General features: G+C 47.5%; 1 protein-coding gene across 1 annotated transcript in view; it reads right to left on the bottom strand.

Moving 5' to 3' along the window:
• The window catches only part of LOC139691049 (solute carrier family 12 member 6-like), a 223,565-nt gene extending 198,302 nt beyond the window's left edge, over positions 1-25,263 (bottom strand). Inside the window, 1 exon segment of the mRNA XM_071588775.1 lies at positions 24,574-25,263. Within this exon segment, the coding sequence (XP_071444876.1) occupies positions 24,574-24,676 (103 nt within the window). The 5' untranslated portion in view covers positions 24,677-25,263.
• Positions 25,264-27,676: the final 2,413 nt, after the last annotated feature.

The following is a 27,676-nucleotide window of genomic DNA, read 5'->3' as shown; positions in this document are numbered from 1 at the left end:
GGAGTGACGGGGGTCAAACGAAAACAGGGGAACGGGGAAATCTGTGTAGGACTCAAATCGTTAACGCTAGCATTGGCGAAAAGCGCTCGTGATTTGAATGCCCGAGACTGTATTCTTAATGTGAGCAGGAATGAGAAGTGAGAGGGATCGAAGAGCTGCAGAGGACGCACTCTCCCACTTCATGGCTCGTGCCGGACAGCGACCTTCGTGCAAGAACCACTCCACACGCACACTCAAGTTTTACGGAGAAATTATTCCCATCGGTGGGATCCTCCAAAAACGTATAAAATGAAGAAAGGACAAAATATGTCAAAGGACACGAATAGTCTAGCGCTCGAGTGTGAGGCCAGGACAGCGGCCAGTCTCAATCTCTCTCACTCGGACACACGAAAACTCGTATTCATGGCCGTGTAAGCCAACTGCCGTGCGAGTGATTCCATGGGAATCCCGATTGTGCACGTGTTTCGGACTCGCGAAAGATATCTGTCTGGTACAAACCCAAGCAGGGGAGTGCCTACTGTTCGCGTCATCAGTAACCCTTTAACCCACCTACCCACTAAGAGTCCGACCTGAGGCATTGACCACTGCTTTTCATATCAGCTGAGGATTTGATTACGGTCTTCAAATGACGAGCGTTCTCGTTTCCCACGAGACTTTCCTCCACTCCAATTGACTCTCTTCATCCCAAGAAATATTCCGCTTCGGAAGGTCGACCCGGAAGCGAGCAAAGATTCCGGTTGTAGAGCTGAGAACGCTCGCTTTTAACGTCTCGAGACGTGAATCAGACGAGTTCACGGATGTGGTAGTCAAGTTGGAAATGTCCGGCAGAGGACCAGACGGCCCAGGTTTAATTCCGGTTGACTGCGGGACTGCGCCCAAGCTGAATGATTTTTCAGGCATTAGATATTAAAAGAAAACTGCGTTAGGCACAGATTAAGGTAGGAACTGGCCCTCATTTACTCTAACGTCCATATCTTTGGGCTGAGTCAGATGTGGGTACTACCCTCACCTAATAATCGGTCCTCAATGGCCGGACTTATAACGGCGCGGTGAGAATTGCTAGCGCTAACCCAGACTAAACATTATTGTAGGGCATCAAATAAAAAACCACTGGAAAGATAAGACAAGAGTGAATTTTACTAACCCCTAAAAGACCTTATCGTCAAAACTTTTATTACAACAAAGTTAAAATTTACTCATCTCAGAGTACGTTGCTTTTCTTGGAATGCACAATAAAAAGGCATACAAATTTTGATTACTCTATGCAAAACTCGTTTGCTGTATTCTGTTCTAGTTTGAATAACTGATCTACGCTCCCCCATTCAAAACTTGAGCATGGTTTTCATGAGTTTAAATTTTCAATGGAGATGAAAACCATGAGTCGTGTCGATGTTGCGTGTGCCGTTTGCATTGTGTTGATATGCTGAGTCATATAAATGAATGAGTTTAAATGATCAAGGTCTATGCCAAGAGAATTAAAATTCAAATTTGGAGGCGTGAATTTTACCGATTTGGCTAAAGGTAGACGGAGTGAATGGCATGTTGCGACCAACTGCTTCGAGTCGCACGCGAACTCCACCCTCGAGAGAGGCAACAGGAGGAGCGGCGCCCGTCATTCGGAAGGGTTGCCGAAATACATCGCGTGGCCGACCAATGGCTGCTCGAAAGAAATTAGACTGTATGCTGCTGTCTAGTTGAGTGTCTGTGGGCTCGCTGGTTCCTCTGCGGATGCCCTGACGGGGGCGGTCGCGGGACGGGGGGCGGTGTGAGGCCGGGGCAGTGTGCTGCAGGAATGGAACGGAATGCTGGCTATTTGAGAGACAAGAACAATGATTGGATCTCGAGGGCGGAACTCTAAATTTCACCCAGCGAGCCGACAGTAGGGTGTGTGGCTGGGTGTGTTAGGTCGCTAGCCATTGGTGTGCGTAATATTCATTAGCGTTCGGTATTCATTAATATTCTGTTAGCTCAAATTACCATAAGAGCGTACGTTATGATCTATACTGCTGTGTTCATGCACCGTTCAATATGAAAAGGATTCCTCAAATCATTCAAATCCACACTCAATTTCCTTAAACTTCTCGGTTAATCCGTCGTCTATCAAAATACAGTGCTGTAATACTCTCAGCGTTGGTGTTGGTACTGTAATGCCCTCAGCGTTGGTGTTTCTCTTGGGTATGATTTGTTCTTTTTCAGAAGGCTGAAGTGGGCAATTTTCGTGTTTCCTGCGGCTTCCAACCCAGCAAATTCCAATTAATTCATGGGGTGACTTCTATTCATTCACACATTACGAATTTCTCACGACAAGAGCAGGTTTCCTCTGCATCCTGGAGGCGAGAAGGATTTAACTATCCACACCTCCAGCCTCCAATTAGGCGTTTCGGGGATTTTTTTCCGGGGACTTTCCACCCATCCCCAACAGGAAAAGAAAATAAATCAGCAAAACAGGATCATGCGACTAGGAAGAGTAAGAGCGGCTGGGAACATCAATGAGCAACACAGGAGTGACATCAGAATACAGCAAAAGAAATCATCAATACTTAGTGATGAAAGTGAACAATAATGTGGCTATATTGATATTTTTTTACCTTTATAATGACTGTGGACTCCTGACACCATGGTGGACCAATATGTTGATCGATGGCGTATTAAAATTTTAATTTGATCATTTGATAAATGATTGTTCAAAGGTTGGTTGAAACGCAAACATAAAAATACTGTTATTTTAGAACTTGCGTTCATCCATTTTCAAGGAAGGGTAAAACAAGATGAAAAAACTGCGCGCGGACAAAAAATTGAAACGAGAACGTCCCACTGGTTGAAGTTCATTAACTGATACGGAGCAGCGTTATTGGTGACATATTGCTTGAAGCCTTCGGGAAGCACAATGTTACAACAGATCTTGGTAAAAATGACACCAATTAATTTCGACGTGGAAAATTGGTCGCGTGAATGGTCGAAGAGCAAGGGGCACACCGAGGGTTAAGTGTGTGAGGGTGAGGGGGAGGTGAAGGAGGGGGTCAGGGGAACCAAGCACAGTGGGTGCACCAGCGAATCCGCCGTCTGTCCCTCCCCCTCTCCTTCCCGGCAGCCCGCGCTCCCTCTAACGGCCGAACAGGTCTCCCTGCTCCCACTCGAAGCATTCACCGACCCGAACGTGTTACTGCCGCGGAGGATTATTGTGGTAAGAAATCGGGAACACCGCCGACCACCGCACGACGCTGGATCGCCCTCGATTATCACCCTAGTCGTTCAAACGTTCGGGCTATCGAACGCCTCCGATGGAAGAATCAGCCGTCCCACTGCACACCACGTCCACGCGGGGATGGACACCGGATCGGATAGCAAGGAGGAGGCGTAGAGATCCGCTGACGGCCCTCCGACCCCGTCAAAGCGACGGGCTCTACCTCGACGTCACCCCCAGGTCCTCGAGCAAGCACCAACGATCCCAACTAGCGGCGTGAAGAGCGGCGAAGGAGGCCCGCTATCCCCTTTGGTCGATACGACAAGGATGGGTAGTGGCGCCGCCGATGAACGCCTGGTGGTTCCCTCCCACGATCTCCTCTCCACCCCCGTCCCCCTTCCCACTTCCCGACCGAGAGTCGCGTGCCACAGAAGAAGAGTGGACCACTCGCGTTTTCGGGAGGAGGTGAAATCACGCACACCTGACGCGCTCCGCCCTCGCGTGCGCGGGGCGACCGTCCGAGGAGGAAGGGCCTTGACGACTAGAGAAGAGCACTCTCGCCAGGCAAACACACACATCCACACGGATACCGACGCCCCACCGACGGCTCGTCCGCCCCTGCCGCACTCTTTCTTTTGTCTGCGAACCGCCCTCCTCCCTGCGCCTCGCCCCCTTCACACGCCGACGTCGCGCGGGTCGCCATGGCGACGGGAAGACGTAAACAAGTGGAGTGCTGGAGGGTTCCGGGGGCGGAGGGGTGGGGGGTTAAGGAGGAAGGGAGCAGCGGGGGTGCCAAAGTAATAACAGTAATGATGACGGGGTTGTGGGGGCGGGGAGGGCATCAGCTGTGACGTCCACACACTTCGCTGTCCCACTATCTTTTTGACACGGGGGCGGGGGGAGGGAGATTGGCGGGGGGGGGGGTGTAGGGGTCATCGCTTCGAGAAACGAGAGCACAAACATCATCGCCCCCTTTCCTCTATGTGGACGGTCGGGAAGAGGGGGTTGTGGGGGCACAGTGGAGGGTGGAAGTCCAGGCGGGGGGCGTGGTGAGGCGAAGGGGAGGAGGATGGCTCTCGAGAATCCCCCCCGTCTCTCTCTCACAGACACACACACAAACATGGACTGCTCCCGCGTATTTAGGAAATCAATAAACATCAAGCTCCGTGCCGTGTGCCCCTGTGGAAGGGGGGTCAATTGTGAGAGAGGGAAGGGGGTATATTGGAACCCTTCCCTCCTCCACTACCGCCCCCTCGCCGGCATTCCTACCGTGAGGTTTCTCAGGGGAAGAGGGGGGCGTGGAGGGGAGGCACACTCTCGCAGAGGACGACGGTGGAGAGAGAGAGACTCCCCCGTGATGGAAAGGGCGGGAGGGGGCGGGACGGGACTGCTTTGCAGCCCGCGAAACAGACTCTTCCCCCCCTCCCTCCGATAAAAAGCCCCCTCCGCACCTCCCTCCTCTTTCGCGGCGAGAAGGAAATAGAGAGCGAGTGAGAAGGGAGGGCGATGGGCAGGGGGAGATCGAAGATCGAAATGGGGAAGGGGGGGTTGAGGCCGTCGTTCTCACGATTCGTCATCTTCCGTTCTGCCGCTTCGCACTCGATCGCCGCGCGGTGAGGCACATGCCCAGGGTCGGGGGCCGAGAGGCATCGCAGGCGCCGCTCGTGCGCGTACACGTCCACGTCGGGTTGTTCTTGGCTATATGGCGATCAAAGAGAATGAAAGCCGCCGTGCCAAGTGAGCCTAAATTTGAAACGAAAAGTCTAAGTAGAAATATTTTGAAGACTAATACCTATGGAACTACGATAATTTTTCTCTTTGGCGAATGATCTACCAGTTGGAGCTGTGCGATACGACCATGTGCATCTTCACTTTCATCAGGTTGTTTTTTTTCTCATCTCACGGGTTGATGCTGTTGATTTCAAGGAACCAATATATCGTGGGTCAATAACTATGGTCGATATGGGCGACATTTTCGCCTCGACGTTGCGTGAGCGTCGGTACAATGATAAGTAAGAATGATGCAATCGATATCCAATATGGTCCAAATTGCTCGGCATGCCCGTCATTGCCAACTTTATTTGATATACTAGTACACGCATTACCTAAACCCAAAATCATCGCAATGTGGAAGTTAGGTCGCCAGCTGTACATGTATTTAATACTGACGGTCGGTGTTGAAAAATTAATATCCCCCATCCCTACTATCAGGTATGGAGTCACTGCCTACTACTAATTCACTCATTCCATCATGTTTTTACCGAAAACATAACTAAAGTGCCCCACATCCATCTCATTTCATCAACATAAATACTTATCCTAGCACAGTTGACCTTAAATAAGATAGCTTTAATTGGGGCACACTTCCATGCACGAGTATTTTTCCTACCATAAAAAAAGTTATTTGTGGTATGCTATGCATACAACCAAAACCTTCACGTCAGAATGCGCACGCCTTTTGGTCTAACATCTCTTCATCTAGTGTGTCGATAATAAGAATGAATACAATGTAAGCAATGACTAGAGTTATTGATGCCCTTCTCTTGAGAACTCGATGAAGATATATGTCAGTTTTCAAAGTCATCACTTACATGTACACTACCGACTGGAACGCACTAAGCTCCAAAGCCTTGGTACAGGACGAAACGATGACCAAAATGCTGCAGGCTCAAAGACCTAACCGGGCGCTCCAAAATTATCGCTTTTCCATCAGTGTTATCGTGCAATGCCTACTTCACCAAGCACGACAGGGGATCGTTGAGGCTTGATAACGCCTGCCGTGCTATTTGTCTCCTATTGATACAATGATCTCACTCGCATCCATCACACCTCATTTGAAACGAGCTATTCGCTCCGCGGGAGGATGCCAAGGAGGGCGATCGGTGCATGCGTCTATGATTAGTCCAGGATAGGAGACCCTCAACATATCTGGCTCTCACAAGCAGTTGGGCGGAAGTCAAACTTTTTGTCCAAATTTAGTCAGCATTGTTTTTGGGTTCATAGAAAACCCAAAATAGTCCTAGCACTAGCTGCACAATGAAAAACTTGTTTTGTAAAAAAACGGCCAAAATTTACAATGAAAAAAATCCTTTTGTTTCACTTCCTATTTCGGTTTAAAAAGTGTTATTTCTCTATAAAAACTGGTTAAATAGAAGGCGTTCACCGATGTTGATTTCTCTTGAACTGCTGACTCCATTCTATGAAAGTGACAAGATGATAGAGCCTTACGTAACAAAAGTAAATAAAATGTAGAGCTTGATTAATGTTCCAATTAACTCTTTTTAAATTAAATTTTAGAATGAAGCAAAGCATTACGTCTCGCCTGACATGCTTGATCTTATTTCACAAGTTTGACCTTCGAGCTGTGTTTCTTCCCTCACGCCTTAATATCATCCCCGCTAAGTATTCCTCCCTCAGCCCTCCCGTCTCTCTGGCCTCCCTGCCCCTCTCTCCCTCCGCTGCCTCCTCGATCGCTCCCCCCGGTGCGTCCCTCCCTCGCACCTCTTTCCCTGCACTCACCCTTCCATTCCACCGCTCTTTCTTACGTAGGGTCTGCCCACTCCGAGAGACGCTTCAATGCTCACTTCGCCTTTCCACTTGACATTCCCCGTCGCCCCACTTGGCGCGTTCATTATTATTCTCTCGTTTTCCGCGCGAAAAAATTGTCAAATATTCCCGGGCTGTTAGACGATAATCTCGTGTTTGGACGCCATGCTTTACCAAGCGGCCATTCATGGCCCCATTCTTCACTTGCAAAAATAAAATGGAAATGCCTGAGCTGCACTGAGCTCCAACGCCTCCAAAATTGGGACATGAAGGTTAAGCCGGAGGCAGGGCAGGTCATCCACCCTATGGGACTTTCATTCAAAATTTAATGGCAGCAATGGACAAGAAGCGGTTTTCCTTGTCAGTAAATGAACACCCTTGCTCTGAACGGTAACAATTAACCAATTAATAACATTTAAAATTAATGCCAACGCTTTGTAAAAGCCACCTACAAAATTAATGAACGACACTGGTATACAATACACAAAAATTGGGATATATACAATGGCATGGTAATTAGGCGTTTTAAATTACTTAACCAGCAGTCCATGGCGTCGCTTTTGCCTACTTGGAAATTCCAATGCAAATTGGCTGCTGATCGTACGGATGAAACAAATGGATGGCCGCCATTATGCGTATCTGGCCTTCGCCGTTGATGCGAGAACAATCATCTCACTCAATCTACTACCGTTATGGCGTACGATCAAGGATAAAATGGCCGTTTCACCGAACCGATCGACGCTTCTGAAGATCAATCACGGTTTTGGCAAAATGGGAGTGGAAAAAGCCAAATCGGCAAGTATCCTCCACATTTGCGCGGAAGAGTTTGGGCTCACTGATTGCCGTAAGCATCGAGTTTGTGTAAGAGAAGGCCACTCCTCACTGTCAAGACCTAATTTGCTGCGTATATTTCTTCGCAGACATAGAAAATGAAAAGTCTATGAGATTGAAAAAAATAGCAAGCTAGCAGGAATAGCGAATAATGGAGCCTTTTCGTCGTGACAATAGCGCTTGATGGATACACATGCTCTCAGCTTCCACTCCGTCCGATCCGACGTAGCGTAGCGACGCTTCACCATTTTTTTGCAGGCGGCCCGCGAGAGGGTCGCGAGGAGCCAAGTGCCGAAAGGGGGTCGGGCGGAAGTCAACTAGAAGCCCATAGAATGGGAGGGAGTGGCTTTCTCGCTAACTGGGCTAACGATGTTTTGTCCAACCAAGTACGCGGGTTTATCACATGAAGTAATATTTTACAATTGACGATACGTTTAGTGTCAACACCCGTTTCGTAGAAACTGGCGGCATTCCATGCGATCGCGGAATGAGTATAAATTCATCATCACTCTGGGTTATCGATTCGAGAATAAGGTAAAACCCCAATTTATACTTGTAAGTGTTAAAAAATCAAATAAATAATTGGCCATAAACCCTAGGCTTGGCTTTCTATTCAATTTGGTCATTATCAGGGCTGGTTTAGTGAAGAATCATTATCATAAAATAGAGAGCGTTACACTAATATTAGAAATACTTCGATTGGAGCAAAGAAATACAAAAATATACGCAAATGACTTACACTAACAGATAAATATAAAACGAATGAGTTTAACGCTTTTCTCGCGAAGAAGTTCTAACCCCTCATTGCATTGTAAGATGAATGTACAAGTACATAGATATCTTTATTTGAGCTAAATTGAGACCAAATGGTCTCTTATTCCATTTAACCCATCGTCGTGTGCATAATATATTGGGCATAAAATTTATAAATGCATGCATGCATACACATAAATACATATAGATAGACAGACATACATTATGCACACATTTCCACATCGAAAAAAATAAATAGATGCATACATATATAAATGTATACACCTAAACATGCACACATACTCGAAGTAAATGACGGTGAAGAAAGAGAACAATGAAAAAGGGAAAGTCTAAGCAAAGAATGAGGTTTGTGGGAATAGCTAGGGAGAACGTAGCAATCGAGAACAAGTACAACGAGAAGTAGAGGCTAACTGATTGCCGAATTGAGCGATTTTGGGAATTATTTTCCAATTCTTTCACTCGCACAATAAATGACCAAAATAAACAAACAGCATGAATTATAACATGCAATAGTTTTTCATGACCATAAAATAAAATAATAACAAATCATGAAGCAAATACCAATGACACTAATGGCTCGTGGAACGAAAGCCACTACAGCACGTCTTCGTGGCGGTTTTGTTGGATGGAATTTAGATGTACAAATGTAATGTGTGAGACGACTGAAACAGCCATTCAAGGATTCGCAGGTCGTCCGCTTTGGTCGGCCCGTAGAGCTTTCTTGCCAAGCGGTGGAACGCACGCACCGATCGTGAGCACCGCATAAATTTTCCGCGACGTGTGACGACATGCGTGCTGAGGAAGAGGCGCGTCACTTCAAAAAAGTTCGACGGCATCCCGGGGCCGTTGGCGTGAGCACACCCGGCCGTCAGGGCGCCCATCCGACAGACCCCCGTGAATGAACCGCCCGCGGCATGCACCACACGTCCGAGGGCACCACGGAGAGGGAGCGAGAGGGTCCCTTCGACTGTGTCCGCGGATTGGTTGGTGGCCCTCGGGGATTCAAAGGAGTGGCCACGCCCAATGTGCGGCTGTGGTGGTTCCGGTGCCAAACCCGGCCACCCCCCGTTATACGGCATCTTATTGTCCACACGCGCGCCCCCCTGGCGCCAAACTCTCGCCACCCCCTCTTCCTGGCGCCATCTCCCTCCTCCTCCCAGTTCCCGAACCGGGGCATGCAACTCGCATGCAGTGCAAACGCGCGCAGGCGCAATGTGGACGTCTTCATGGCGGCGATAACAAAATCCGGCGGAGAGAAGAAGGCATATGCATGGGCACGGGCTGATCTGTCCGCCTTTTTTAATTCAGCCTCTTCCCCACTTTCCGCCCCTCTACTTTTTAGGGGGGGTTTTTTGATGTGGGAGGAGGGGCGGGGTGGCCGAAGGCTAGTAGGGTTATTTGGCAAGGCACTGAAGAGAGAGATCGTGTCACTCTCACGGGTAAGATAATGAGTACTCAAAAGCTACACATAAGGGAATTATTCCCATATAATGGTTTTAAAAAAAATTACAGCGAGCCTACATATGTGAAAATGACACCAAATTTAATATTGCATTACCCTTATTAAACAAAAATATAATTTTTACATCTCATTAATTCATTACTGGTTCAAGTTCCAATCGATTCCTCGTTACATGATATTCTCGTGACATAGGGGGAAATTGCTAACCATTCGAGGGCGGCCGAACTTGTGAAGAAATGGCGTCCACTGTTGTCGCATTTACATCATAAATTAATTATGAATGATCTACTCCCCGAACCGATGGCCGCGAGATCAGAAACTTGACTTAAGGAGAACCTTTTCGCTCTAAGCTTGAAAAGCTCCATGATGCACGCCAATCACCAACATCCCACCTCCCTTTTATCATTTACAAGCGTTAAAGGACGGTTAGTGTATGTTCAGAAGGAAAATATCGATTTAAAATTCAACCAAAAAAATAATTCAACAATATTACCATAGATAATCTTGAATCTCCCCGATCTGCAATGCATGCGCTAGTCACGCAAAAGCATTAGAAAGGCAATACGCGGAGAAAAGCTCCAAATGAGCTAAACTGCACTGTAACTGAAAATCATAGAAGCCAAGTATTCGTACGAAACAATTATCTAAAGAGGGAGATAAATGAGTTCCTGGACAAAGTCCAAAGGAAAATACTATCTATATCTTCTTCAGGCCGCCAAACGAAAAAAAAAGAAGTATCAAAGGACTATGGGAAAAAATGAATGACGAAGGGATCCTTCCGAGCTCAAAGGTAGCAGAGTAGATAAACGCACTCGTCGAGACTAAGGGTACTCGATTTTACTTCCGGCCATGGGGGAAAAAAATGATCAAAAATTCGATTTAAATTATCACACAAAAGATCAAATTAGACGAAGTTGGCTGCCCCAAACTACGAAATGAAGACTGGCATTCCATGGAGCAATCAACGAATGAAACGAACACGAGATCAAACGCTCCAAAATTGGCGATTAAGAGCGGGAGTAGACCGTTTAATCCCGTGGATGTCCAACACGTCGAGTTATTTGAATATCGGGCCAATTCCTTTGATATTACAACATCATCATTGATTCAATCCACTCTTAACAAATGACCAAGCGCCGTAGTTACATCCAGGCCTCGCAACAATGTTGGTCAGGAAGGCGAGAAAGTTCACAAGATGATTCTGTGTAGATAATGTTATAAACCTATAAAAAAATTTGCCTAGGAAAAAATAAGTCATATATATATATATATTATTAGGCAATCTACCAGTTAAGGTAGGTTTTTGGATGGACACAGCTCCTAAATAAATATTTTTTGACTCCTAGCAAAACACAACATCCTACTCTACATCAGATCCCTCTTCATCTCTGAGTACCTTCTTCCTCCCTTCATCCCGTCTCCAACATCCCTATCCTGTTCCTTCCTTTTCCTCGTCTGCCCAAAATTTTCCCCTCTATCACAGTCTTCAACATTACACTGCCTGTCAACACCCCCTTCATCCACTTTTCCTGCCTCCAAAGGATTGCTCCCAACAAACCCCTGTCCTCGCCCACCATACCAAGTACTTCCTCATTTGTTTTCTTCTCTGTCCATTTCACCATCTCCATTCTTCTCCACACCCACATTTCAAAAGCATACAATCTATGCCTATCCTCCTGCTTCAATGACCACATTTCCGCACCGTACATAGCTCCGCTCCATATCAATGTTTTTACGAGTCTTTTCTTAATATCCTTACTCAAAGTCCCTGTCATTAACTCCCTCCTCCTTGTGAAAGCCTCTTTGCCTAGCGCAATTCTTCTCCTTACGTCCCTACTACTTTGACCGTGTTGGTCCAAAACACTACCGAGATACGTAAACTGTTCTACCTGCTCCAGTTTTTGCCCTCCTATTTTAATGTTTAGGGTAGCCTTTTTCTTTCTAGAAAATCGCATAACCTTTGTTTTATTAATATTGATTCTCATCCCATACCTGTCTCACTGAATTTCCAATTCACTCAGCATTGCTTGCAACCCCTTGGCTGACTGACAAACTAAAGCTTGGTCATCAGCAAACCTAACTGATTTTACGAATTCCCCGCCCCCTTTTATTCCTACCTCCAGTTCTTCCCATGGCTCTTTAATCATTTCCTCTGCATACAGGTTGAACAGCAACGGTGATAATGGGCAGCCCTGCCTTAGACCCTTTCCTAACACTGCCCATCCTGACTCCCCGTTCCCCACTCGCACCTGAGCAGTCTGAGACATGTACAGGTTGCGGATTAGCCTCCTTTCCCTCCAATCTATTCCTATTTTCTGCAGAATACTCATTAGTTTTTCCCAATTCACTCTATCAAACGCTTTTTCGAAATCTACGAAACAGGCAAATACCTCCTGGTTGTGTTCTATATTCCTCTCGATTAATAATCTCATTACTGCAATGGCATCACGCGTACCTCTCCCCTTCCTAAACCCAAACTGATTATCCCGTAAGTAATCATTTGCCCTACTCTCTATCCTTTTGTTTATGATCCTGAGAACAACTTTAGCTGCGTAGGATATCAAACTAATCGCCCTGTAGTCCTCATATGATGTAGCCTTTACCTTTTTTTAAATAGGAATTAAAACTGATCTCACAAAGTCTTCCGGCCAGATTTCCTCATAAATACTACGAATCAGCCCGAATAGCCTCTCCCTCCCACATTTTCCTAAACATTTCAATAGTTCCGCGGGAATGTTATCCACCCCCACGGCCTTATTTAGTTTCACCTCCCTTAATGCCCTTTCTATCTCATCGTCGAGTATGCCTGGACCTAAGCTATCTTCCTCGACGTCATGTTCCTTTTCTATGTCTAACTTGGTTGGTCTAAGCTCTTTACTATATAGTTCTTCTATATATTCCTACCATCTCTCTTGGATCTTTCCTGTGTCAACTATTATCTTACCCGCCTTATCTCCAACTGTTAGCGTAGATCTCCCTTTCTCTTTTCCCGATAAAGATTGCTGTACAGCGCACCAATTTCACCCTTCCTCTGCAAACTTTCCATATCCTCGCACTACGTCTTCCACCAAGCTTCTTTTGCTTTATTTGTTGCCCGCCTCAATTTATTGTGTAATTCTTTATACTTCATTTTGCCTAACTCTGTATTTAAATTTTTCCATTTTCTTCTCTCATCTATCTTTGTAATCATCTCATCCATGATCCATGGTTTCCTAGTCATTTTAGCGTTAACGGTTCCAATAGTGTCTTTTGAGGCTTTTGATAACCCTTTCTTGATTCTTTCCCATGTTTCTTCGATTGTACTTAGCTCTTTACCATCCTCCATGATTTCCTCTGCAGCATATATATATATATATATATATATAGTGGAAAGATCCGGTGTTCGAGTCCCGGTTGAGGAAATATTTTTACTCTTGTGATCCGTTCGATTCCGCCTTCCCCACCTCTATTGTGTTCGTCCTTTATATGTGTTCCTATCCCTTTTCCTTATATCTGTTTCTGTATATATGAGTATATATATATATATATATATATATATATATATATATATATATATATATATATATATATATATGTGTGTGTGTGTGTGTGTGTGTGTGTGTGTGTATTCAAGCAAGCTTGCTGGTATTAATTGTATAGTTAATAAAGCGGTAGTGGTCTATTTCCAGCGCGGGAGGAAATCGCGGATGCAAAAGTATGACAGTGAGACAATTTCCACCATGTTGATTCCCTCATGGCTAAATGCAATGTCGCACACTAGATATACGTATGCATTCCGAAAACCTCCCTCTCCACTCTTTTCCTAGGCTCCCAATTCCTTGGGCCGCGTAAGATTTCAGAAGTGTGGTACCTCGACGCATTTTCCAAGTCCACTCCCTGGATGACACAAAAGAGAATGGATGTCCATAATGGGAAGACATAAGAGGCGAGTGTTCAATCGCACGACTTACCCGCACTCATGTGATATTTCTTCCGACGCGCTGGTGTATATGAAGCTCAAAACTTTACTACCTCGAAGCTTTGAGTATTAGTACTGATGTTTTAGTATTCCTGGGTCTCAGATTTTAAGCCAACAACGATTCTCAGGGCCGATGGAGGAAACTAGGTAGTAGAATATTCTCTGATTAAAAACATTTTATGAGGTTCATTTTCAAAAAAAAATTCAATCGTATGCCGATTATGTATGATGGATCAGAGCCGGAAATTTAGACAGATCCTCGAGACTAGTTAATTTCGTACTTATGCACTTGATCGGGTGAACCTCGGGTAAAAAGTGTCGCGGTTCCATGAATGGTGCAGGTTGGTGAATTTTACTCAAGTTTGACTGAAGAGTGGTGCTCAATAAAGCCAGAGGTGCGCGGGATATCGATGCTTAAGTTGCTTTCGGAGGATGGGAGGAGGCCAACCTGGATGAGACGTTGACTGTGTGCGGGGCGGGTAGGGGGAGGTCCCGGTTTCGTCCTCCGCCAGACCATCCCGCCCCCCTTCCCACATTCGGGCGGATGCTGGTGGCGGACACGGCGCGGCGGTGGCCCAGATACGTGCTCTCTCCTCTCACCCGCGTGGGAGTGGGAATGTGGCTACCACCCCTTCTTCTTCACCACTTGAAAGTTCGGGGTCGGGGGAAATGTGGGGGGGGGGGGAGCGTGGTTTGCGAGCGGAAGTGTATTGGCGAATGGGAGGGAGCTCAATTTTTTGCGAATCACCTAAATTAGGAGTCGAAACGTAATTTGAGTTTCGATGTGTTTATTTCCTAAGACTCATCAAAATTAATATAAAAAAGGAATGTAGTAACATCAATCAAAATACATCGATATTATATCTCAATATAGGTACACCAATATAAGGGCGTGGTGGCCTCGCGGGTAGGACGTTCGGCCGAAGACCGAATGATTCCGGTTTAACTACGAGTGACTCTATGTAACCACCTTTAATTGAGATGCGTTATTGTTCGAGTACCGGACTTTCCTGGGAAGCCGCAGGCGAATCATGGCACGGAACAGACCCTTAGCATAAATACACTTATTCGTACATTTTACATACCACAAGACTCTATATGAGAACAATGCGAAATTTACAATAAACTAAAACACAACTTCGTCTTAATTGCTGTGAATGGCTAGATACGAACAATACAAGCTCGTGCAATAACATTTTTGGTGCATGTGTTAATTACCAAATTCAAGCACTCGGAATGAACGACTTAAAAATGGATTAAATGGAATTATTTTGTTTTTATGCCAACATACATCATAAAAAATTCTATTCAACATTTTATCGAAATAACGTTTTTCTTCATAATGCACCGCCTTGATAATGCACATTACAAAATTATTAACCACATATTTTGCTTGAAATTCAATGTTTACCAAACTAGATCTGAAGCTCTGAAGCGACATGCATTCTTCTGAAACAATGCTACATATCTGTAGACAAATATTAAAATCACTAAAATCATATTTTCAATCGGTATCTGTATCTATCTAAATATTTGTATTTATAACTCTTTCTATGCGATAGTGTACCTATTTTTAGGACAATATATCGACTTCAAGCACGGTAGTATCGATATGTTGTTGTCATTCCGAGTGTGAACACTCTCGCTCATCCCTCGGGGGCAGTATTTATGCAGCACGGCGTTGCCGTCCATGCAAAACACCCTGCCTGAGGCCGTATTCGCAAGGGAAGGCGCGGGGAAATGGGTGGGAACTCCGCCAGAACTCGCAGGCCACAAGAAATCACATGACGAGTTCGATTTAAAAAAATCCTTGAGAGAAAATACGTCGATACGCCCTGCCGTCAGAGAAAACGACAAAACAAAAAACCCGTTAAGTAACTTTTCGGCATGTGTTATTTCGACTCCGAGCTTCTATTCTTCCAAGTTATTTTCAATGAATCCGGATTTTTTTCTCCTCATGGAGTACACTATTCAACCAGAGTGATGAAGGAACAGCATGAGCGAAATAAAAGAGAAAGTTGAAAGCGATGGGAGTGTGGTGAGCGCGGAAAAAGCAGAAAAGTGAATGAACGGAAGGAATCGCAGACGTTGAAGTCCCAAGAGGAGCATTATGTAAAACAAAGAAATCCGTAAAAAACGGAGAAAGATTCAGAGAAGGAAAGAACACATCGCGCTCATCCCAAAGGCATGGCAATATACTGTACGTGGTATTGAAAACAGGGAAAATAGTGAGAGCAAAACTATGGAGAAGGTAAAAGTTTGGAATAGATTAAGTAAAAATTAGAGATGTGTGGACGAGACACTCCAGAGAAAAAAGGCTGGACTCGAAGATTAAATGGAGAGTTATCTAGAAAAAAACCAATCCGCTGAAATCCATGTGACCATAACATTCGTCAGACACACGAATGCCTAGAGTACATGATTATCCTTGGCCATAAGTGTTAAGATTTCTTTGCTATTATTTTCATATATTATTGCTTTTCATGTGCTTTTTTGAATTCTCACTTGGTGTTCCTAATGCATCTTATGCTGGATGAATTATAATAAACGTAAACACTTGACTGTTTTCTTAGCATGAAAATCATTTGTTGACATACTACGCATACAAATTCTGCCTCAAATGATGTCTTGTTTGATTTGCTTTCTTTTCCGCATTCTGCGAAATATACGATGTAAAACATATAATAATGCATTCACGGACAAAACAGAATCTTCACACAGTACTTGTGAGCGAGTGTGTGTGCTGGTGCTGAGGAATCTGTCTTGAATCCCTTAAATTCCTTTGTTTTAGGGAAAAAATTGGTGATATTCGTATATTCTCACGCTGATGGCCGCAAGGCCGTGCGTGCTGCAACGGGATGAAATCGTGGTGCGGCAGAGCATCAATGCTGACTGGGAAAGGGGGGGTTATGGGCTGGTGTGGGTGGGAGGCGGGGGGGATACGGCCCAACCCTTGGGACTAGGGGCATTGTGTAGGGAGAGGAGAAGAGGGGTGTTGGAGAGGGGAGGGGGTGGGCGAGGAAGAGAGGGGAAGAGAGTGAGAGAGAAAGAGGCCCCCCCCCTCCATCACCAACCGCTCGCAGGGATGGGCGTGTCTCTCCGCGCATTCCCCGGGGCGGGCGGGCGTGAGGGTCGGCGGGAGCGCACGTCCCGCCCGCCGCAAATACTCTCGGCAAATCGCCGAAACGGGACGACCTCCCGATGAACGGATGACCTATTGGGCCGGATGACTTGGAAGACCCCAGAGGACAGGTAAGAAAATAGTACGGAGTAGGCTGGATGTGTTTGGGAGGATTGAAAGGCGCTAAAAAATAGGTGGGTACATTGGTAACCTCCCTCGGCCTCCAGAAGCTAAATCCGCAAATTTGACTTGATCAGTATCGACGACCTACTTTCATTCTTACCTTCAGCCATTCAGATACCTTTGTTATCAATTCTTCCGCGTTGATGTTGAATAGCACGGGCGATAATGAACAGTAATGTCTACCTCCCCTGTCTTACACTGCCAATCCCGACTCGCCATCCGTCGTGACCGAAGTCTACCTGAGCAGACTGTAACATGTTGAGAATTCTTATAAATCACCTCTCCCTCCATTAAATCCCTATAAACTCTCATAAATTCCGCCCAATTAACTCTGTTTAACATCATCTCGAAATTCACAAAGAAAACAAAATTCATCCCGGTTGTTCTCAATATTCCTTTCAGTCAGTGGCCACATTATGGCTATGGAATTATGCCTCCACTCACTATCCAAAATGATCTCATCCTACGTAATTATGTGCCCTGTTCTCCATCCTTTTCTTAATGATCCTATATACAAATTTAGCCTCCTGCAAAATCAAAATAATGATCCTCCATTTTCTTGTAGTAGCACAATCCCAATGCTTCATTTCTTTTCTTATCTACTGGTGTTGCTATTTTAGCCTCACCACCGAAGGAAAGAAGTTTTTCGGTTGACTCATAGCAATGGATCACTCATCAACTAATTTCGTAGCTGTCTTTCCTGTATACGAGATAATTTACAACTCGATTGTTATCTGATTAAAGTAATAAGCAATCACAGCGGTTGTCCAAAGGAGTTGACCGGGGGAAAAGTGGAGCGTGAGCTAGCATGCGTTTGGACCCCCGCAGCCGGCTCTTAAGGAGCGTCCTTGACGGAACCGAAAGAGAGCCGTAAGTAGTCACCACGAAAGGAGCTCAGAGTATTTGTCACTCTCGTCCTCTTAAATATGCTCCGTTCAATATCGCAAAAACCTTGAACTCTGAACAACGCGAGTTGTTGCTCAGCGGAAGCCGTCGTGGATTTCAGGCATTGTATTTGCATCGCCAAAAATTACTCTTTTAAAAATACATGCAGGTTGCATTAGACGAGGTAGTCTATGGCGATAGACACGCAGACATGAAGAAACATGCAGCATGTTTTGCGCAATGTATCCCCTCCATGGTCCGCCATTTCAAACTCCGTCATGGAAATAATTCACTACCGTTAAATAATCTACCATTTGAATGGTTCGCTTGCTACAGTGAAGCCTCATCCTACCACACTATTCGTAAACTTAAGTATGCGTATCGAAAACAAAAACAAACCGAGGAAAAAGCATACAAATATCGTTGAATGGGAATTCGCAATATTTACACGCTAAAGTTTTCAAAATTAATTTCGGAGCAAAATGTGTTCACTATTTTCACGATTTTTAAATATAAGTAATATAATAAAAGCATGTGGAATTTCAATATTTTTTAAGGAAAAGAAAAAATTACGGTTCTTAATATTTATAATGTGAGATAGGAAAAATCATCTAAATAGTGCTTACTTAATTAGGAATTATATGGTAAAAGCTAACGACAAAGACGGAATAGCAGAGATAGCGCCACTCTTAGGTATCCGTAACCGTCATGGAAATTGGATAGCAGCTCGCATCGTATACGCCAAATGTTTCGTTAAACTTATTAATACCATACGAGTAGAATTTAATAGCACTTCGCGGTGCATGTAAATCAGAGTGAGAACATTATTTCCCTCGTCTAAATTCCTCTACAAATTTTAAGTTAGTAAAATAAATGGAAAGCGTGTTTGCATGGTGAGGTCTTATGTCCACAAATAGAAACAACTCTGCAATATTTCAAATGCTTACTACAAATGCCTGAAAGGTCTCGATGCTGAAATATCATCTCCACAATGCCAATGCAGGAGTATCGAAGACGGCCAGGTCATTGCATTAAGTTGTGTTAAATATGAAAGAGTGTTTTCATTTATTTCTCGTTAGAATAAGGCATAAGTAAGAATTAAACTTAATGGTGCACGCCAAATGTAGATTTACACCCTTCCACATACCCTATAGGTATCTTTCAGAGGGCACCAAGCAGCTGTAGATGTAGGTAAAGCAACAGTTTTCTGCCTTTTATGCTGAATGCCAAGCCGAATAACCTTCACACGAGAGAAGGTTTGATATGAAATACGCTGCGAGGTCATGCCAGCATCAGAAGAGACGAACGAGTGTGAGGGGCATTGTGAACGCCCCCCCCCCTCGCGTCACTCCCAAACACGCCACAAACCTAAAGTCGCAATCCGCAATCCCGAGCGGCCGATGACCATTGCGAGCGCTCCCAAACAAGCCCAGCGGGGCTCGAACCCGATACCCCTCTGGCAGTAATTGCAGGGAAGCGCACTTCCGTGGCACCCCGGCCGAGACAAGCGGGGTTGGGGAGGGCTGGAGGGGAGATGAGGCGCCCGCGGGTGCGACTTCCGAGTACCCACCCCCGTACGGTACCTCCAAATTCCACGAGCAGATCGAAATCTGGAGAGGGAGAGAGAGAAATCGCACCGCAAATTCCACCCGAGAAGAGAACCCCGAACACCGCCGGCGATCGCATTCGATTCAGCAGGGAACCTTCGAATGAAAGACCCGAGGCTGCGCGCCCTTTGTGAAGGCATTAACCGGGTGACCATTTTCGCTTGCCATTTCGTCTTAGTTTTGCGGAAACATGGCCGAAGTGCGCCACGCCGACTGAGCTCTTAAGAATTGCGAGCGGGGTACAACGGAATGATTGTAGAACCAGATTGCTGAGGAGATAAGACTCAAGGATCGTCATTTCTCACTCCCGCCCAGTGAGAGAACGCCGAAAATTCAAAACGAATCGCTCATTTACAACTTTCTTCCCCTTTCTTCTAATGGATGTTGCCCTAACATCCATTGACACGGATAACTTCCGTAGCTTTGCAAAGAAGCACACCGTGGATGGAGACAAGATGACCTACGCGCTTCCACGACGCACGCGTTCATTGAGAGAGAACCCCTTCCCCCCCAATTCCCCGCCTTTCACTTGACCTCCCCTACCCCTTATGTACCCCCCTTCAAACGCACGCTGGCCCCTCTTTTCTCTCACTCGACCGCTTATTCAAGAATTTCGCAAAAAAATGCCCTTCCCAAGCACGATGACCCTTCGCGGGCGAAAACTCCGAGAGAGAGAGAGAGAGAGTGGACACGGCGGAGGCCCTGCGCTTGACATTTGACCGCTCTTCACTTTCCATCCTCTCCCCGCCTCAACTCCGTGCGAATTCGCCAACGCGCGCTTCCTTTCTCGAAGCGGGGGTGGGGGGGGGCTCGACGAAAACCAACCCCCGCCGCCCCTTCCCGAAGCGCACTGCACCAGGGCCGGTCGACCGCCCTGCCCCGAGAGAGACGTGGATCCGAAACAGGCGTGCGGGAATGTCGGCAAAGAGGTGTAATGACCTCCTTTTCTGCACCCCTCGCGAACCGAAGAGTCACCTCATATCCCTGGTTGGAGGAGGGAGTAGCGGGGGCAGGGGATCGGTAGGAGGAGAGGGATTTTTGTCGACCCTGTTCTGGCCCCCGCTTTGGTGTCTTCGCGAGGAGCACGCTTCCGCGGGGCATTGATCTATGGACCGCCCTCCTCTCTCCCTCTCCCTTTCTCCCTCCCTCTCTCTTTCTCCCTCCCCCCCTCACCACCACCCCCTCCCTCCCCCCACACCTTTTGCCCCTCATCCGCCAGGCGCTTTGAGAGAAAGCCTCATTTCGGATGCTCTCCTGCTCCCCTCTCCTCCCCATATACCTCCCCAACACGCTCCGCCTCTGCCACGGTCTACTACGAGTCATTTCGCATTGGTAGGAGGTCGCCTGAATGTGCCTGGAGCTTTTTGCAGAAGGATTTCATTTCAGGACACCATGATATAGGAATGAAATCCTCAGCACCAGTGAACTTTTTTTAAACAGAAGAAACGGCACAGTATTATTAGAAAACATTGACTAGGGAGCCAGATGAAGGGATAAATCAACATGCAGGGCATAAACTACTGGAAAAATACAAATATGATGGATAAACTCTCCATGTTTGCAATTCTACATTGCCTAGGGAGATGAGAGTGAAATTAGAGAGGTTGATGGAATGATACTATCACACATACCGATAGAGGGAATCTTTTTGCCCAGGCAATATTCAGTTTCATATTACGAGGAAATGTAGAAATTACTCGAAATGTTGTAATTACTTTCTATGTCAATCCAGCACTATGGGCATTTCCTTGCTGCAGTTTCATCATCTCCTTCTTGCTTCTACACATTTCGACCTTCCATTCGATTGTATTCCGTAACATTCTTCAGTCTCTGAAGGTATTCGCACGACATGCTCTTTCCAATTTTATTTGTACTGTTCCGATTTTGATGCCATCTATTTGCTCCTTATTCTTACATACCTGTAAGCATTTCGTATTCTGTCCTCTCTCATGTATCCCTTTACCTACTATCTCAGGAATTTCATTTCTTCTATTAGTCCTTTTTAAATGAAAAGAAAATGCAACTTGTGCAATATGACTAATTCCTTTTTGTCTTTGTGATACACCAGAATGACTTTAATATGCTACCTATTCTAATGCGTGTCCTTTCAATACCACGCATTAGAATTCTTACTTGTCGGGTGGCTTCCGAAAATCCTAGTTTTGATGTAGTTTCAGTAATCTCTCTTCACTCTCGAGTATAAAATACAAAGTAAGCCTCTATTAATTCATTGATACGATCATACATATCCTTCAGTGGCTGGTGACCCTAGACCATTTCCCTCAATATCCCCGTGGCGACTTGAACGGCACGCGGGTTACCCTCGCTTCCGGGCCGTATCAACGTCGACACGCTTCAACAAGCGGAGCGAATGACCTCGACACCAGCCCTCGGTCATCACTACTCCCGCTAGAGAAATCCCGCGAAATACCCCTCGCGAGACGATCCCTTCCCCCGACTTCCGAAGTCCCCACCCTTCTCCTCCTCCTACCTCCCTGGGTGACCCAGGGTTCCAGGGTAAGGCAGGCAACCCTGAGAGAGGGAGTGGTGGGGAGGAGACGATGAAGGGGCGGAGCGGGACTTCACTCCTTTGAAAAGGGGCGATTCATTCGTTAGCCTCACACACATTTCCCATTCCAACACCCACCCCCGCCCCATCACCCCCATCACCACGCACACCTCTTTCTCTCCCCCCTCCGCCGTTCTGAATACTTCGCGAGTGAGAGGAGGCCCACCCTCTCTCGCCTTCCCCTGCCTCTCTTTCTCCCTCTCCCCCGGCCCCGGGCAAGGGCAAAAGGGTTCCGGGGTTATCGCTGGATAAGAATTTTGCAGGGCCAGACACACCCTAGGGATTGAACGGAGTGGGAGCAGATGGAGAGCGGAGAGGAGGAGGAGACGGAAAAGAAAGGATTTTTCCAGGAATGGGGGTGGGGAGGGTTGGAGCGGAGGCCACCCCCTCCTCCCTTCCGTCATGCATTCGACGCCCTCCTTTATATCGACAACTGCGCTCTCCGCGGTGGTGTGGCGGCAGAAAGGGGAGGGGCGAGTGCGTGTGTCAGTGGATGGATCATTTGACCACTGTCGCATTTCAGTGTCCCGCTCTCCACCCTCTTGAATGAAAGGGCGACCCTCTCCCCCTCAACCGGGGGAAATCCGCGAGGGCGGCTCTGAAACCTGTCCGCGACTCAATACGAATTTGTTTGGGGAAGGGTGCGCGAGTACATGGGGGAGGGGCGAGGGAGCGGACTGAAGGAACCGATGCCAACGGACTTCATCAGGGAGTATTTATGAACAACATTAAGTAGGGCAAAGGGAAATGAATCGATGAAAATTCCAGTAAGAGCTATGACGCATCTCACGGGAAGAGGAGTTAAATTATGAAAATATATGACAAATATATGTAAGGCAACTAATACGTTATACAGGATACAAATAAAAAGTAAGATGTAGAATTTATAAAAAAATCCATGAAAATAGCTGCAAAATTGACACTATCATGCAATCCACGGCAGAAATACATAAATTGATCCAATCGCAAGAAGTAAGCCTCGCGAAATCTAAAGCGAAATATGGTGCAAAAAGACTGATGGGTTAAAGCCAGGAGAATAAGGTTTGAAAGATAAAAAGAGTACCCAGGATTATAGGTAAAACTACATTAAAAAGTGATATAAATGTTTGAGTAACAGGTTAAATAATCCCAGCGGAACCAACGTAAATGTTCAAACAAACTGGGGATGCATAATCGCACTGACTACTCTCCGATGAAGTCTCGGGCGAGAATTGTGAAAGGAGCAACCGTACCCCTTCCTCCAGCATATGAGTTCACACACCCTTTGGTGCTAAAAACAATAAGTTCCTCTAACAATTAACATTTCTGGGTGTGTTCGATTTGACTGTTTTATTACTTTACACACATTTTGTTCAATGCTATAATTATATTTTCCCAATAGTTAAACGTTTTCCCCTGAAAGTTTTCCCCACCCTTTTTAAAATCACCGTAAGGAATGTCAAGAGAGGGCAGGAATGATCAAACCCCAGGGGGTGTAATCCAACAGACGAAATGGTTAAAACCGCTACATTACTTCTTAATCCTTTCTTACCAATAAGAATACAGATGCATTTGTGGGTGTGTGTGACTGACAATTGTACTATTTTATGTGTAAACACGCGTATAAAGACGCGCACAAGTATCTGCATATGATATACTGTAGGTATGATATACATATATACACACACACACGCAGACATACACACCACACCTCTGGGAGTGTGGAGGCGAGAGAGGAGAGAGGGGAGGGTTGGATAGGGTTAACATGAAGGGAGTTGTGCCGTCCGTCCCAATCTTTAAATTAATTAGGAAACTAATAGCGACGAAGCATTGACCAATCACCCCATGCCTCCCTCCCTTCCCTCTCACCCGCCCACCCCCACCCCAGTGCGATCGGTAATCCCCGGGCAGCATCCCCCTCCCTCCGTGTCGCCCCAACCCACTCGATCCCACCCCACCCCACACCACATTCGATCGACCGCCTCCTTCCTCCACCCGCTCTACATCCCGGGCACCTCCCTCCACCCACACCGCCGCCTCCTCCTCCTCCGCACCCGTCCTCCTTTCGACTACCGACACAAACGCACCGGAGCACGCACCGTCCGCTCTCGATCGCCGTCGTGGGAGGGGGAGCAGAGGTGGGAGGGGGAGATGGGGTGGGAGAGGGTGAGACGGTGCGTGCACGGGGAGCAGACCCTTGTGCAGACAGACGCACCTACGGGCTAAGGTGCGGGGGTGCTCTATGGGAAGGGGGGGAGGTATTGGGGGAATGCAATGAAACCCTTCCGCTGCACCCCCAGTGGGGTTGTGTGGGCTGACTAGGAGACAGCGGGGAGATATTTCGGGGGAGAGGGATTAATTGGTCTCTCTCTTACTGCTCTTCGCCGACCAGCACGGTCGGTGTGAACCCCCCCCCCCCATTTGGAGCAATATTCCCAAAAATCCCCCCGTGCTCTCTTCCTAACATCACTCACCCTTGTCGCCGCCGCCTCCGCTCTGCTCCTCCTTGCCCTCCGACACGGCCTCCGTCACGAAGCGGGTGCCGTCCCCTCCTCCACCGTCGCCCGATGAAGACATGCCGCCGTCACCGAGGGACGACGCGCGGTGATGTGTGCGGGAGCGGTGTGGGTTTTCTTTGCCGGCGGAGCACACCGACGGGCGATACACGCACTCTCTCTTTCTCCTATACACTCACGGAGGAACGTAGGGGGGGGGGGGGTGGCTACGAGTCAAAGGGTGGTGCGTGTGTGTGTGTTCGTGTGTATGTGTCCTCTCCCTCTCTCCGCAGAGGCCCGCTCCCTCTCTGAGCGGGGGGCGGTTGGACGGGGGGCCAGAGAGAGAGCGATCTGATGGAGGAGGCACAGAGTAGGAGGAGGCAAGCACACACGGGCGCGCGAGGGAATTCTCTACACACACGCACACGCACGCACACCAGGGGGGTTGCGGAGGTCTCTTCGCTGCCGCCGCCGTTGACTCTCCCCTGACCGTCGTCTGGGGGGGCGAGGGAGAGAGAGAGAGGGAGAAGGGAAGAGAGGTGTCTTTTGACGGATCCGCAGGACGAACTCCGGGAGCACCTGGGCGTGTTATGGGGGTACTCTGGAGTGCGCTGCGAGCGAGCGACTGAAGGGGGAGAGAGAAGACGCGGGCCACTGGGGGTCCCCCTCGCTATCCACCCCCTTCCCTCTCTCTCTCGCTCTCTCCGTGTCTCCCTCTCACTCTCTTTCTCTCCTCTCTCTCTCTCTCCTCTCTCTCTCCCCTTACACCGGCCTGCCTCCTCCAACGGGATTCTGTGCGCCGCCGCCGAACGATCCTCCCTCCCTCTCCTCTCGGCTCCATTCCCTCCCTCGGATGAGATGAGGAGGAGAGGGGGATGCCGGAGGGGGGAGGGAGGGACAGAGTCCCGGGAATCGCCGCGGTGCAGCGCGCAGGCGCCGTGTCGGATACAGATGGCCAAGTGGAGGAGAGAGGCAGAGACGGAGAGTGGAGTGTGGAGGAGAAGTTCCCCCCTTCCATTCCTCCTCTCCACTCCTTTCACTCCACACACACTTACACACACGCCCCTCACAACCCCTGCCCGAGTGAGGAAGGAGAGTTCCCTGAAGGTGGGGAGGCGCCATGGCGATAACTACCCCATCCTCCACCCCCGCAGCCTCGTCCCCCCTTATATCTCCACCCCCTCCCCTCCCCCACCATTTCAATCAAAGGGCGCGCGCGGAGGGAGGTCGGGAGGGAGACGGACGGACAGACAGGACGGGTCCGTGGGCGAAGGCAAAATTTTACGACCGGTGGAGGGAGGGAGCGCTGGTAAGGGAGAGGGAGCGGGAAAGGGAATTTCTTCCTGGGGTGGGGGGTGGAGTGGGGTCGTCAGTGCGTTATCAGCATTCACTGCGCCCCCTCTACCCCCAATTTAGCCCCGTCCCCAATTATTCCGCGACTCTCCTCTTCGTCGACGCCGAGGATGATATGAATTGCCGGGCGCACATACCCTCTCTCCCTCTCTGGTTGGGGAGAAGGGTGGGAGGGGAGGCGGGAGGTCGCTTCCGGCCCGTGGGAGGTTTCGTTGGCCGTACAGGAGGAGGCAGTCCGACCGTCCCTTTCGGGGCACATTTGCAACGTGGACGTGCGTTGAAATGCGATCGAGCGCCGCGGATCGGTTGGCGGCGATGGGGATGGGAGGGCTGGCGACGGGCGCCCGCGCGAGCGCGCTCCATCGACGAGTTGCCGGAAATGAAGGGCATCCGAGGAGGAGAGCAGACCCCAAGGGTAGGGGGGAATTAAGCGTGCCACATAAAATGGTCCCGCGAATCTTTAAGTTCCGACTTTAAGGGTCGGATACCAAACTTAAATAGATCCCCCAACTCAAGGAAATAATCCCTTTAATGATTATTGTAGTGTAACTTTACATTGATTTGGGTTATTAGAAATTGATTTCCTTTTTAATGGCTGGTAGTTTTGACCTTTTCTCAGATAGTGCGTTATTTTATGATAAGGGACTTTTTACTCATGGAGGAAAAAAGGAAAAAAAAACTATGCAACATCTAAATTACAACCGTTTAAAAGGCCACTATTTTACAACGAAAAAATTCTCTTGGGAGAAAGCAGTTTTTAAACTCATTTCCTTTTTAATTGATTCTTTCAGGAAAATAATATTAAATTCTCGAATAAAACCCTCTACAAGAGAAAGTTGTATTGCATTACTGATTCGTGTAAAATTATGATAATTTTAATGTTAATAAATATTCAAGCTTACAAGCTCAATTCAAACCGTTGCGTAGTCTAAAAAAGGTTGAAAACGATTCCGGACCTAAAAGAAGTAGACTAAACAAAAAATAAATGCGGGTCGGAAGGGAGGTGCGGAGCTCTCCACTTCACTTCCACTCCAACGGATGTTCCTTGGGACTTCCCACCTCACCCTCTCAATTCCCCCCCTCCCTTACCCTTGGCGTTTCCCCAGTTCCCAAGTTTCTTGGCCGGCTGATGAGAGAGAGAGCCCCCCCCCCTAACAAGCCCCACTCATAAGGGATGGCTGACCGGGTGCGGGGCGGGGAGGAACAAGGGGGGGGGAGCGTGATGTTCCGGAGCGAGAAAACCTTCTCCCAAAGGCACACGCGAGAGAGAGAGAGAGACGGAATGGGAGGGGAGTGGGAGGCGGAGGGAAGGAGCATCGAAACGCACGCACGCGCAGAGCGTGGGTGTGCTCGCCGCAGCGAGAGAGAATGAGAGAGGCCGAAATCCAAAAAACAGGAAGGCGATCGAAACTCATGAGACGAGATGTTCATGAAATCCTTCTCCAAAAGTAGACGAGGGTTTTATTTTTCTTTTTTTATGCTTTAAATTGCGGTTGAGGAGAAGACTTGTTGGACAGCTGCTCCTCCTGCTCTGGATAATAAATGCGGTGGTGGTTTCCGTTCGCATTCCACATCGTAGTCCTGCAGCCTTTCCAACACTGTTTCCCGCGTTTTCAGCGCGAAATGAGCATCACTTGGGCGTATTAATTACGAAAAGAAGGCTGATTCCCTCCACTCACTGGGTTACCGATATCTAATTGGTTGGTACACGCTAAACTACTTGCACGTT

Source organism: Hetaerina americana, unplaced genomic scaffold, assembly GCF_022747635.1.
Source record: "Hetaerina americana unplaced genomic scaffold, ioHetAmer1.1.p SCAF_3, whole genome shotgun sequence".
NCBI lineage: Eukaryota > Metazoa > Arthropoda > Insecta > Odonata > Calopterygidae > Hetaerina > Hetaerina americana.
The sequence above is the reverse complement of the archived record's forward strand: the minus strand, read 5'-3'. Positions and strand labels throughout refer to the sequence as shown.